Source organism: Malurus melanocephalus, unplaced genomic scaffold (assembly GCF_030028575.1).
Source record: "Malurus melanocephalus ecotype Western Australia unplaced genomic scaffold, MMel_1.1 scaffold_625, whole genome shotgun sequence".
Classification (NCBI taxonomy): domain Eukaryota; kingdom Metazoa; phylum Chordata; class Aves; order Passeriformes; family Maluridae; genus Malurus; species Malurus melanocephalus.
This window is the reverse complement of record NW_026623857.1, coordinates 179,797-194,502: the sequence shown is the minus strand read 5'-3', so window position 1 is coordinate 194,502 and position 14,706 is coordinate 179,797. Positions and strand designations below refer to the sequence as shown.

The following is a 14,706-nucleotide window of genomic DNA, read 5'->3' as shown; positions in this document are numbered from 1 at the left end:
TTCTGAGGGACAAGGTACCAAATGGCCAGCTGGTTTCACCACACTTGTGCACTGCTGTGGAGAGTGGGTGGTTTGTCTTAGTTGAGTGTTTGTATTTTATTTTCATGTCTACATTTTTCCCATTTCCTTGTCTTTTCTCTCAGCTGGACCACCTGTGTTTGTCAGGTGTGGTGAGAGAAAACTCCCTGCCCCTCCTTGCCCCACAAGAGTCACTGCTACAAGGGGCCTTCAGGAATGTTGGGCTTACTATCAAAAGCTCATTCTTCCCAAGAGTGTTTTTGTTCTCTGTACTAAGGATGCAGACCTTTTTGTCACTCAGTGTTAAGATAAATAGGCAGTTCCTAGCAAGTCAGACATCACTGCTTGGTTCTGGGTCTAACCTGTGCCACCTCATCTCATTCCCAATGCAACACCAAGCCTTGGCATCTATTCCTCATGTTCATGGTGATTCCACCCAGTGCTGTATTGGCAAGTACTTTCCCCAGCCAAACCTATCTTCTCCAAAATTAAATRGCGCAGAATTTTTCTTTAAAGTGCCTGGATTTCAGCAGAAAGCTAATTTCTTCTTTCTAGGTGAAGAAGCTAAGGCMCTGCTTCTTTTAGTAAGCTATATATTCTGATTGCTCTCTACATGGTTTTCAATTATTTGGAAAATAGGCTGCTTCTAAAAGTATAAAGGGTAAATACTGCTAAATGGAAGAGGGTTTAGCCTTCCTTAGCAAGTTAGCTGAAGTTTTACTTCACTATATATCAGTTTCAACAGTAAATCCTTAGCACCTGACAACAACTCTCTACTGCATTCAGCAGTGTCAAGACCTGGGGTAATCTCTTATCTTCTTTATTTTTACCAGGTAAGAGATTCAGAATGTAATCTGTTCTCATGCAAGAATAAGTGCAGAAGGGAAAATTATGAACTCCAACTTACTACTTTTCTTATTTTCATGTATTTTCATAATGTGTTAAAACACATGACTGATCTCTTCTGTGTGGTGACCAGTGACAGGACCCAAGGCAATGGTCTCCAGTTGTATCAGGAGGAGTTTAGGTTGTGTATCAGGAAAAGATTCTTCACTCAGAGGGTGGTGGGCCCTGGAACAGGCTTCCCAGGGAAGGGGACAGCACCAAGGGTGACAGAGCTCCAGAAGGATTTGGACAGCACTCTGGACACATGGTGTGACTCTGGGCATGTCCTGTGCAGGGCCAGGAGTYRGACTCCCTGATCATTGTGGGTCCCTTCCAATTCAGGATATTCTGTGATTCTGTGAAATGTCTTGCACATCATGCCATGTGCACATCTCTTTTCTAAACCCCAGTCCAAACCAAATTACAACACAATTCTCTTTTCCTGGGGTGGAGAAGGTAATGCACATGGAGCAGTTTGTAAATCACTGTGCATTGGACTCTGGTTGTCTGTCATATGGTAAGCTGCAAATAAGTTTGCTTTGGGAAAGAAAAAGGTTTTGGCAACAGCATGACTGGATTTTCTCTACAAGCTTGTTATCTTGCATGAAGCACCTGAAAATTCCTGGAAGTGGTTACYTGAGAATTTCAACCTCTTTGAAACAAGCTGAGATAAAATACATGTGTACTGCAATGCTGACATCTAGATGTGACTTAGGCTTTTTTAAGGCAATATATACACAGTCCAGCTAACTTACMTGAGCTGTGATAAACCCAGATGATTGCAAGGGCATGGACAGGAAAATAATTCAGAACACCTCTTCCTAAGATTTTTGGAAGAGTCATGAATTAACATGTAAAGCTCTTTCTTTTTCCACTTYTTAGGTAAAGGTGGGCTCCTTTAGAAGTCATCTGTCTTCCACTGAATTACTGAAGTAGCTGTATCTGCAGACTGACAGTTTCTGCTCTTCTTTTCCTGAACTTTCCCTTCTCTGCTGTGTGTGGTACTTTTGTAGTAAGGAACCACACACATTCATTAGGATTGTAACTTAATTTAGATGAACGACAGCAGAAAGGTTGTGCAAAGTTCTTTGAAAGCAATGAACGTTTTGACTCTTTTTTTTTTTTTTATCTCTTAACAGAAAAAAATGTTGCCAGAACAACTGACTCCTACATCTCCTGCTCCTCAGTCATCTCCTGAGGGGGACAATGGCACTCTGCAGATACTTAAAGATGGACTGAGTTTGTCTGGTGCMACTGCAGCAGTTATATCCACAGGTAAAAGCCAAAGAAAAAACWGTGTGTGAAAGGGCTTCTGTGTCAAGCAGTTTCATTTTGTGGAAAATGTACTGCAAGCTTATTACTGTAAATCATTTTCCAGCTGTCTTATTTTTCAAATATATTTGTAGGAGCCAGAGTTACTTTTCAGAACTAGTATTTTGACACCCAYGTTATAGCAATAAGTGCTGAGGCACAAGGACTTTGGATGGATCTGCTAGACCTGGCAGTGTGCTGCTGTGTGAAGAAGGAAACTGTACAGTTCTTTTATGTCTGTCCCACTTCTTAATGTATGAAATGGGAATAGATGCAGCTAAAATATGATATTCTGATATAATTCAAGCTGTACTGTAATATAACAAAATGGAGATTTTATCTCTATATAGCCTTACATGAAAAGAAGCAACTCTATTAAAACCCAGTAGAGGCAATCAGAGGGAATACATTCCTCTTTCCCCACATTTGCTTTTTTTTTGTCTCTAAATATAGTGAAATGTGTCTTGAAAAGGGTTGGCAGAAAAGAAATAAGCTAGTAAATGAACTAAGCYATTAAGGAACTGGTAACCCTGTAGTAAAACAAATTGTATATTGTCAGCCGAAATCTCAGAAYTTTCTAAAAACGCCATAAATTACAATAATTTTGTTTGGGATACTTTTTTTTTTACATTTAAAATCTGTTTTTACAGTTGAAGTTGTCAGGCTCTTCTCCCTCCAAGTTTCAGTCATGGACAAGGGAAAAACATATACTTTTTTCTTACAAAAATAAACCTTGTGCAAGGCAGTTGTTGTTGAGCCCAGACAGAAATGCCATACTATTATTGTTGATTTGTAGCTTTGTTTATTTGTACAAATAGATTTACTTCAATTTTCAGACATCAGAGTAAACAGATACGCACAAAGACATTACAATTAAAACTCTTGCAGAAATACTTTATTTTTAAAAGTTCAGGGTTCTTAATCTAAACCCAAATCAAACTACGGTTCAGAAAATATGTCAGTCTTTTGAGTAATAGAATATTTAGATTGCTTAATCACCACGGAGGCACATTTTTTCATTAAGCTGTAATAATGTCTTGGTTGCATTCTTGGTCATGCGGCAWCCAGGATGAACAAGGAAAGAAAAATCATCAGTTACATTTTTCTCATGTTTTSTGCCTTGGCAGTTGTTTTGGAAGACAGTTTCACATCGTCTCTTTAAAAAGTACTTTTGTAGGACAGAAGTCCTGTATGATTGTTTGGAGCTTTAAACCACGTKACTGTGTTTGTGAAGAAGTGTTTATTTAGCAGACAAGGCCACATTGCAGTTTGGAAATGCTCTGAGTGATTTGGGCATTCTGAAGGTGCAGACCTTCGGTGGCCACTCTGTGTGTATCATGTCTTGTGTGATGTTATGTTAATGCCATATGGGGGCTTCAGAATGAGCAGCAGTGGCAGGTATATAACATGGAGTTCTCTTTGTGGCAGCTTCTCAAATAGGAAAAAATGGAGGCAGWAACTTGGTAAGACCAGCTTTGTAGAATTGTGACTTGGTAGTTTAGAGTACCTGCCACTAATTTGTACTTTATTGGAACTAGTGTATGAGCAGAGATTAGTCAACACTGGTCATTTCAGTTTTGTTACATTAGTGAGGTAGAGGAGGGCTTCAGAAAGCAGAAAAAAAAAAAGTGAGTTTAGGATTCAGGCAGGAGAACCTTGGCAGAATTGCTCTTGATGCATGCTCTGAAAGTACATGTACATGCTCAGCTTCTTGAGTTGACCAGTGTATCTTTTCTGCAGGATTAAAACTAGAATGATAATTTGCCGTTCTGACTTGGAAACATGTCTTGGTTCCTTGGCAGTAAGTATGTCTTGTACCTTTTCAGTGTGTGTTTATGTGAACAAACATGGGAATTCTGGGCCTCACCTGGACAAGAAGAAGGTTCAGCAGCTTCCAGATCACTTTGGACCMGGTCCTGTCAATGTGGTCCTTCAGCAGGCAGTACAGGCTTGTGTGGATTGTGCCTAYCAAGCCAAAACAGTCTTTGGATTTCTGAAATCTGGCCACCATGGAGGGGAAATGATAACTGGTACGTGAAGATGCTCTGTTTCTTTTGTTTCTTCACTTGGTGAGCTTCAGGTAGGGCAGAAGAACTGAAGTAACTGCAACAATTTGATATCACTTTTGTAGCAGTGTAAACACTGGTGTGAACACTGATGTGTGATGTACCTTACTCTGAGTCCACAGTGATTTGAACAATTCGTTAAATTTAAATTCAGTATTAGCAGTRTTTAAATTCCATATGCACTATACAGTTAGTTTCTTACACTAAGTAGAGCTGGTGCATCTTTTTTAGCAGCTGTAGCAAAACATTTGTCAAGTAAACTCCCTACAAGTGAAATAATCAGCTTTATTAGTTCAAGTCATTCGCATAATCTTATCCATGCATGGTGTTTGTGTTCTTAAAGCATGAACCAAGTGGGTGACAAGTCTCAAACTAATCTGTTTGGCTTCCAGGCAAGTGATTCCACATGTTAAAGTTGCTGCTGCTTTCCTTACTCAATTCCCCACAACTGCAGCAGTGTCTTCRGTCACTCTTCATGCACCTATTATGGGATAGATTGATTTCTATTACATATTGATGGCAGATCTGTAGATAAATTATCTCTATGTCTCAATCTTGAGCTAGATAGCTGCTGCTTGACATTTTTTTCCTTCTAGGCTAGGAAATACTCTATATATAACAGCACACCAATTCATAATTCCATCAGTGGCATTACTTTAATCTCTTTAACACCAGATGTGAAAGATTATTMGTGGAATAGGGTTCAATTAAGTGCTTATGAAGATGTTGCTGTCTAACTGTATTTAAAAAGCAGCTCCCCAGACTGTGTATGGCAGAACCACAGTAAGCCATGCTTARGCAACCCCCTGAGTTTGTGCACAAAATGGATGCTGTTTCTGTGCTGTGTAGCARAGGTTTAATGGCATTGTATATATCTGGTTTTGAAATGAATAGTGCTTTATTTTTTCAATCTACATGAAGGTTTATTATATTAATAATACCTCACTGTACCTATTTCAGACAAGTCAGTTTTCCAGAGCAAAATGAATGCACTGAGATGTTCATTGCCATCAGTTTGTGATTGTTTATCATGAAGGACTAAATCACAGGCCAGTGGCGTCTCTGGGCTGTGACTGAGTCGTTGAAAATAAAAACTTCTAACAGGAGAGAGAAATGTCAGGTTCCTTATGTTGTGACCTGTTTGCATTTTAAAAATTCTTTCCAAAAAGGAGTTACTTTTCAGCATTGGCTTCCCCCCAGGGCCTGTGTTCTGGGTTTTTGGAGCCTGGCCATGGGGGCTGCTCAGAAGTCAAGTCCTGCTCTGGCTGATGGTGAACCWCAAGGCTCCGTGGGTTTCTCTGTTCCTGAGCTCTTCCCTTCTCCTTGACTTGTCAGACAGTGGCTGCAAAGTGGCTGAGCAAACACTCCTTGTCATTTTAACAAAAATTTGTGTGTGATCTATTTTTGTGAAGTGTAAAATACAACTTAGATTAATGTAGCACATTGCATCTAGCTGTACATGTGAACAGTAAGGAAATAGAGGGAAGCAACAGTAGAATAAAATAAGGAATTACAGAATTAAATTTTCTTGTTGCCTTTTTGTTTTAAAGTGGGTTTGGAGGGTGGCTTGTTTTTCAGGTTTTGTTTGGGTTTTTTTTTAGGCTGTCAAGAAAAAAAAATGTGGCAGAGAAGTAAAGAAATCTGCATCTTTTGTAAATATCTGTTTTTATAGAAAGTATTTCACCTCCTGCAGGAGGAAACTGTGCTGATGAATATATGGATGAAATAATCTTTCTAGAATACATGGAATAGTTAATGGGTTCTTTTGGTTCAGCTGCCAAAGAAAAATATTACTTTGGATAAAATTAAATTTAGGATTTTTCTATCCTTTCTCAAACAAAGGCACAAACKATTTTATTTTTGCCTAATGCATAAAATTTCAATTCAGGCAAATATAACTGAAAGGAAATTAAAGGCTTGATTTGGAAGCCCACTAATGATAGTGGTGTCAGCCCCTTTATTCTCCTTGTAGCAGAGGCCAGTGGAGGGATGAAATAGATAGAGGCTCAGATAAATTTTCTCAAGCAGAGAATTAAAATCAGATTCTTGGGTGAGTTTCATCACTATCAGAAAAGAATATTTCTCTGATAGTTTTGTTCTGAATCTTTCTCCCAGCGTGAACCTGGAATGTAAAATATTGTTAAAGAATGGAAGGTGAATAAATGAGTGTGACTCTTCATCCTGAGGGCTGGAGTGGCACATCCAGCTCCAGTCCCTTTTATATCCCGTTAAAGGCTGAGGTTATTGCACCTCGCAGCTACTCCTTTTGATTTTCTCCCCTCGTGTTTGTCTGCAGGTGAGATGCTTGTGCTGTCCCCAGCAGAGTGGACAGTTGAGTCTGTGCATGTGCATCCCACACCTTGGCTGCAGTTTGCAGTTTGTGTGGCTGCTCTCAGGTGTGGAGTGTCCAGGGGAGCAGTGTTTGCACCGAATCTTTATTTGTGGATTGCTCTCATGGAATGTTCTGATGGGGCAGTCACAACGCCTCAGCTGTTTCTTGCTTTATCCTCCTGAGAACTCTTACATAACATTGTTCTTTTCAGTGATTCTTTTCAAAATGAGAAATTAAGTGGTATAGAAKAAATCATTTCCCCGAAGGCCATACAGGAGGATCCATAAGGCTATTACAGAGCATTTTAAATTTCTGCTGTAGCTGACACCACCTTGCAGTAAATTTGTCAGGAGCTCAGGCTCTGCAAGGTCTCACAGCCCATTTGCTCTCCAGAACTGGTTGAGTTCCAAACAGAAATTTGCCTTTGGAGACCCCTTCCCCAAGCAGGACGTAGAGGAGTTGTGTCTGAGCCACASGTGGGACTGTTCATCATCAGCATTTCCTTTGGACACTGAGCCTGGAAACAGCCTGAGAGGCCACGGAAACATTTCAGTGCTGTAGTGCTGACTGCTGAACTTGCAGCTCTTGCACTGGTCAGGGTGTCATGAGAGCACATGGGACAGGCAGTGTGGTGTTGCTGATGCTGGCTGATAACTCACTTTAATCAGAAGCTTCCTTACATCAACAGTGGAAGTCATTGAAACTTCACATTTCCTAAGGAAGCCTAAAAATGCGCTAGACTTAGGCATTTTCTTTCGTTTTGTGTATATTATCTGTCTTTTTTGTAACACAATATGGAAATATTCCTTCATTCAGTTCTGTGAATAAAGGCTTTCTTGTCATTTCTAGCTTTTTTTTCTTTTTCTTTTTTTTTTTTTAAGCATCTGCTACCAACAAAATGTGATCCTTTAAAGCTCTGCTTATCATTTGAAACCTACGTTAACAACAGAAAGCTGCATGACAGGCTGAAAACCAAAAAGACAAATTGATGCATAAACCTGGTGTTTATGCCACTTCTTTTCAGCCCTAAACTTAAGTTACATGTTTGTTCCTGCTTTGTTCTAAAGTCTTTCTAATCAGAGGTAACTCAGAGTTTTAGCTGACAGAATGGCAATCATCCTTGTTTCTGTGTACTGAATCTTTACTGCTTACCATCCATGTATCTATATTATTGTGTCCTTACTAACCTTTACTAATTCTCACAAAAAACAAAATTATCCTCAGCTGCCACACTGTGTGAGGGGCAAGGAGAGAGGTCAACAAGGAGAAGACACAGGCACATGTCCAGGCTCTTGAAATCATCCCATTCCAGATCTGTTTGTGGCTGTTGTGGTGGCTCTGCCACCTCAGTCCTGCTGAAATAAATGAGAGTTGACCACTGTAGTGTTGACAGCAGGACAGATTTCTCCAGTGATAAAATAGCAAATGGCAAAACAATTTCTGAGTCACAATTTCAATGGTCATGGATGCCAGCACCTCACCACAAGTATTCTCCATTCAGTTAGAAATTGAGAAAAAAAAAGTACTAAAATTGTTTGTTTCATGTCTTCAGAGTTTTGGGGGGGCTTGGTTTTTTGAGGKTTTTTTTGCTTGTTTTATTTGTTTTGGGTTTTTTGGGTTATTTTTCTTGTTGGTTTACTTTAAATAATTGTTTGGGCTTTTTGTTGATTTTTGGGGTATTTTGGGGGGGGTTTTAGCAAGTATTGTAAARGGAGTTTTTTGTGCTATCTCCTGCAAATAGGTGATGGAGAGCTTGCTGCTTTATAAGTGATGGAAATTATAAAGTTTTGGTGGTGAGGGAGTAGTTGTGAGTTTTGTTATAYAGGTGCGAATCCAAAATTATTTTATTAAAATAAGTTCCCATAGAGTGAATTTAAACTGACATGGATCCAGTGGAAGGTAAAATCAATTGTTTGGATATAAATTTTTTAAACTATGAGAATGATTGTTTACTCCTCTCATGTCTTGCATGGTTTAAATCGAGTCTGGATGTCTTCTGCTTTARGTTAATGATGGTATTTTACTATACTTCATGATGCTTGGGGGTGTTTGACATAATCTCCTTCTTCACAGCTTCCTTTGATGGGGARAAGCATGCCATCAATCTTCCTTCTGTAAACAGTGCATCATTTGTCTTACGCTTCTTGGAGAAGCTGTGCCACAGTCTGCAGTGTGATAATCTGTTCAGCAGCCAGCCCTTCAGCCCTTACAGGGGCTGTGCACACAGTCCCATGGAATATGAGAGGAATAAGCCAGGTAATCACTTGTTCTTTTCAAGTGCTGATACTTTGGAGAAATGTGGTGACTTTATGAAATGCAACATTTTAGTCTATCTTTCTGTGACATTAATTGTTTGAAATTAATACACATCACTTCAAAGTGAGTTGGTTCCAGTGTGGAAGTGCTTTGACAGTAAGGGAAAGCTCATACCACATGTGCAGAAATAATTTTGTTCAGCAAACTTCTCCTTGCAGGCAAGCCAGAAAACATATGTGCTTTGCCCCTGTGATACTGCTGAAAAGACAAACTCAAAACTTCACATCTCATTTGTTAAATTTATGTTTAGCTTATAAAATAAACTTACTAAAAGATGCTTGCTGCCTGTGAGAAGGGTCTTGCCCTGRAAGGGGATTCAGTCTAACCCTTCCAACACAATTAAAAGGTCTTTCTTTCCTTTCTCTTTTCACCTTACTCAGGGGGGGTCAAAACATTTTCCATTCTACTGTATACAGTCCTGTCATCTAATAGAAACRCTTGTGAAACTGGCTGCTTGTGAAATTTTGTCTGAATCCAGTACCTTTGCTGCATCAGGAATGTAGAGTGAGAATGAGGGGAGATGGAATTACTTGCCCAAAGTCTCCCAACAGGTTGTTTTTAAGACCTGGTATTACAAGTTCCAGCTCAAGATTCACCAGTCACAGCTGAGACAGCCTTGTTGTCAGGATAATTTCAGAAGGTTTMTAGTGGGAATGAAGCTTCATCAAAGCTGTTTGATGGCTGAGTCCTGTTTTCRAGGTGCTGCTTTAGAAAGTGGCTTTTCCTCTTTCCAATGGAAAATTATGTTTATAATTCTGTCATATGCAAGTCATTACTTTTAACTATTCAGGAAAGTAGACAGGGTCAAGCTAATTCAACTATGAAATTTTGTATTGAAGTGACTGAGTCTGTGTGACACAAGGAACAGAACTCTAAGCTGGTGGATGGCTGGTGTCTGTCTTTTGCTCTGTCCCTGGACTTTGCCCATGAGCAGCTTTATTCTATATACTAGAATAACAGGTGGTGACTTTTCCTCTTCACAGCCAAAGAAGAAATACCTGAAAACAGGAGAGCTAAACGATACTGTCAGGACTCTCCACCATATACTGCTCCTCTTTCTCCTAAGCTTCCCAGAAATGATGCTCATCCATCTGAAGGTAATTACATCATGTCAGAATTATCTATGAGGATTATTTATGGTTTCAGTATTTCCAGTCCAGAAGGACTGAGTACGCCATATGTGTCTGGTTCGTCTCTAGCCTTTGRCAGGTCAGGGTGGAAGTGTGTTAATTATTGATCACTGGCACAGATTTTGCACAGAAGGAGGATCTACTGAAAGTTCCAGCAGTGCTTCTCCTAAACCAGCAGCTTTTCTGTGAAGGAGCTCAGGCACAGTGTCAGATAAGAGATGAAGCCTCCTGCTTCATGCAGGGCTGCTGAGCAGAAAACCAATTCCCTTGAAATGRGTTAGGAGTTAAATTGGAAGCAGCTCCTAACTCTGGGCTGGGTTCATGATGTGAGYAAGGATGCAGCCTGATGATCCAGTTCAGCTGAGTTTGTGGCTGTCTGCCAGCAGAGGTTGGGCTGATTCTGCTTTCCTGGCCCATCCCCTGCTCCTTCTCCCCGGCTGGTTAGTGAGCAAAAGCACAGGAAACATTCTGGTGAAGAGTCTTGGTTTACTGCTCTGCAGTGCCTGTTGGACGTGGATGAGCCCAGGGAAGGGTTGATGGAAGGCAGCAGGGCCAGGGAGCAGTTGGGCTCTCTGTGGCACCTCACTCTTAGGTTGCTGGAGTTCATTAATAAACAGCACTGTCTCCTGTGCTGCAGCTCAGCTCCAGTAACTGAGCACGGGTCTGGTCTTAGTCTGCCTCAGATGAGAAGTAAATCATCTAGGTTTGAATGGCAGTGAGAGACACAGCAAAATAGTTGCATTTTTTACTCGGTATTTGCTGTTTAACTGGTTAAGCCATGGTAAGTTGATGATACTGACTTATCCCATCCGATACATATTTCTCTTGCAGCAAGATATTTGCACATCATTTTCAAAGGCTTTTATGAAGTATGATGGGGATTAGTTATTTTTTCCCTTCTTTTTTCCTTTTCTTTTCTTTTTTTTTTTTTTTTTTTAATCTTGGAATGATTTTGTATCTATTAGCATGAGTGGAGGCAGAATGTTTTTTCTGTTCATGTTAAAAAAGAGAAGAGACTACAGAAGACTACATTTAAAGCAGAAAAGGATATAAAATTAAAATGTTTTGACTRATAGTTTATATAAAATTATGCATCTTATTATTTTGTGTATATATGCTTAGTTACATCTTTATATTTCCTGTGGCTGTTACTATATACCATTCTGCATTGATTATCGATATCTGTGTCTTCCCAAAAGAAGCACAGGTATCTCTTCATTCTAGAGATAGATTGTACACCTAAGTCAGGTTTCTGGTACTAACTTAATAAGTGTGGGCACCTAATTGCACTCAAATGAAGTTGTTTCATTTGAGCAAAACAAATGTTGAAGTGGATCTGCATTATCTAAGAAGCCTTATTCMAGTAAACATGAGTGCACATACTGTTTTTTATTCCTTGTTTGCTAGTGGGTCTTTTACAGATGGAGTCAGTATAGCCTCGTAAAAGCAGTTACTTGAATAAAAAATAATTAAAATAAGTGTTTTTCCATGGCTTCAGAGGTTTGAATTTGTACTCTGTGCATTTCAAKAGGCAAAGTGTTCTCCAGTGTTGTGTGTTTCCTATTAGGGCAATATCCTCTGCTGAAAATCTGGAGGCAATTTTGTRGTGGTCAGTCATGGGCTGGTTAACAAGAAAGATCTGCCCCCAAAAAGTTCTGGTTCCATTGAGACACAGTTGTCTTGTGATAATTGTTTTAAAATACCGTTTGAAGGCAAAATGGAGTAATTGTGGGAAATGGTCTTTCAAACAGCTCCTTTTCTTCCTGATCTGTTCAGGGAYACGCTTTGCAGATTTTGCTGCCTTTCTTGCTCACTGACAGTTTCTTCTTAAAGTTATGAAAGATAAAGGAGGAGGGAATGGGGGAATAACTCAGACTCCCTTGCCCTGAAAACAGTGTGTTCCTACTACTGTGTCCAGTGACATCATTTCGTTATGTATGAGACAGAATAACTGTTTCCAATTCCCAGAAGAGCCTCAAGAAAACAAAACATCCAGTTCCTGCTGAGCCTTCAGTGCCTGCTCAGTCTGCTCTCATCCCTGCATTTGCAACTTAAGGGCTTTTTGTAACCTTTCATTAATCTAGCCAGAGTCAGGTATTGTGCAGTGGAACCTCCCTCTCTTTCCATACCTGTGTTATTCAGAATGCTGAGGTCGGGGGACTGTGTCACTCCGTGGAGTGCACTGCTCCATTTGCTGGATGCCAATTTTGCTGCATTTGGTTTTTGGAGAAGCTGGCTGCTTGGAATGGAACGTGGACTGAATACTATAGTTGCTGAACAGAAGCACCTTCCCTGAAAAGTTATGGAAAATAGGCCAGTTTTTCCACCTTGTGTATACAAGTTTAGAATTTACAGTAAGATAAATTCAAATGCTGGTATCTTGGGGAAGAGAAGCAGAGTTGATCTTTCCTAAACCTAGGGTTCACTTTAGGGTATATAACATCAGAGAGAAATCTGAGATATMATTGTAATAAAACAATAAAGTTATTTTGTGATGCAGTCAGTTTTTTACATCTTTTTGTCTTCAGAAATCCTTACAAAGATCATATAAACCAGTTATTAAGAAAAAATTAAATCCAACCTGTATCCATTCCTGGTAGTTTACTATAAAAACTTTAAAAAAAATTTTTTTTAATATGTTACATGGAGTTAACTGATACATGCTTGRAAACTCCAGTTGAAACTCTGTGCTGGGGAGTGATGTGTCCATTATTTCATCCTGCCTTTCAAGACTTCTGMAATCTGAATCTCCAGGTTCAGCCAGTTAAACCTGGCTCTTCATACAGCTTTGCTGGAACAATTTCAGGTATCCCCTGTGCCTTTTGGCCTTGGACTCAGATGTGGTTTCAKTCTCTACAGCTCTAATTTTCCCTTGGTTGGCTACTTTTTAATTTGATAGTGTGCATCATTGACTTCATTTCTTAAAGTCTCTCTGAAATTCTATAGAATTAYATAGCTTTTGTTTTTAATTTTGAAAAGTTGTTGTAAGTACTTCTGAGAAATATAAAGGCATTTATTTTCTTGTTTGTTTTCTTTCAAAACCGCAAGTAGCTTCTTATGATTCAAGTCTGACAAACTAGAAAGTTTTGCAGTGGTTATTTTGAAGKTTATTTATCTGAAAGAGAAGGACTTGTATCCATAAAAGCTTCTTTATTCCATGGCTATCAAATTTAGTATAAGATGTTACATCACCTTGCAGATAAAGAGTCCAGGAAGGCTGRACATTGTTGGAGAAGGAAATGTTGAAGGTACAGGAGCAGGCTGTCCTCACTTGCTGAAAGACAAGTCCTGGCTGAACAGAGAGGTTTGGCTGGAGCTCAGGAAAAAAAAGGGACCTTTGGAAGAAGGGGAAGGAAAATCAGAAGGACTACAAGAATACCATTAGGTTATTCAAGGAGAAAATTAGTAGGGATAAATCCCAAATAAATCCCAACTTAATCTGGCTACTGCCATAAAAAAGCCCAGAAAATGTTTGTCTCGTTTTTATCCACAGCCAGGGGAAGGCTGAGGAGAATCTCCAGCCTAAAGGCTGGAATGACACAGACTGGCAAAGTTTGAGGAAGGCTGAAGTTCTTCATGCCCCCTTTTTCTCCTTAGTCTTTAGGACTAAGTACTTTAGTACTAAGAGCAGTTGCTCTCCACGTCCCCAGCCTCCTGAACTGAAAGGTAGGGATGGGAAGCAGATTGAAGCTCACATAATCCAAGGGAAAATGGTCAGCCCTTAGGACATGCACAAGTCTCTGGGACCATGCAGGATCAGCCTAGGGCTACTGAAGGAGCTGTGGAAGTGCTCACTGAGCTGCTTTCACCTTATTTTTCTCTACAATTATGTGAAAAGAGAATATTGGGAGATGGGGGTTCATATCTTCTCCCAAGTGACACATGATAGGACAAGAGGAAATGGCATCAAGTGGCACATGGAGAAGTTTAGATTGGGTATTAGGAAAAATTTCTTGACTGAAAAGCTTTTCAAGCATTGGAAAGGGCTGCCCAGGGTTGAATCACCATCCGTGGGTGTATTTAAAAGATGTGCAGATGTGGCTTAGTGCTGAACACAGTGGCGCTGGGTTAACGATGATCTCCGTGCTCTTTTCCAGCCTGAATGATTCTGTGGTTCCATTCTGTGGTTCCATTCTGTGATTCTGTAGTCTTGCCTTACCAATTTCACTAAGCAGGGAGCTGCCTCTCTGAGTGCCTTTAGTTCCCTTTCAGGATGTACTGGGTGAAGGTCAGAATACATCTCACAGTGTACACTGTACTACACTGTAAACAGGRTTCAGAAACAGAACCTGAGACCTCATGAAGAAAGTTGAAAGCATGCTTGAGACACTCACTGGGTTTTTTAGGAAAAACACTCTTCCTTTCTTTTTAAGTGGATATTTGCCCAAGAAATTCTTGAAAGTTTTCRTATAAGAAGGGTAGTAAAAAAGCTTATTTCAGGAACTGTTTTGGAGAACATACCAGCTCTTATTCCAAAGAATATGCTGCCTCACTAGCATATGTTTTATAACTTCACTAGAGTAATTTTCAAGATGGTAGTGTGGATCTTACACTTCTGTGAACTTGTTAGCTATATTTTTCCAACTCTTTAACTCCCCTGCCAAAGCAGCATTTGTTTCATGCAGATTTATACATCATGCTTCCAACT

At 39.8% G+C, this 14,706-nt stretch overlaps 1 protein-coding gene across 4 annotated transcripts in view; it reads left to right on the top strand.

Moving 5' to 3' along the window:
- SCML2 (Scm polycomb group protein like 2) overlaps positions 1-14,706 on the top strand; it is a 75,616-nt gene that overhangs the window by 53,353 nt on the left and 7,557 nt on the right. For all 4 annotated transcript variants that reach the window (XM_057383340.1, XM_057383339.1, XM_057383338.1 and 1 more), the window contains 4 exons: positions 2,043-2,178; positions 4,041-4,244; positions 8,686-8,868; positions 9,912-10,025. In XM_057383340.1, coding sequence (XP_057239323.1) covers positions 2,043-2,178; positions 4,041-4,244; positions 8,686-8,868; positions 9,912-10,025 — 637 coding nt within the window. The remainder of the gene's footprint in view (positions 1-2,042; positions 2,179-4,040; positions 4,245-8,685; positions 8,869-9,911; positions 10,026-14,706) is intronic.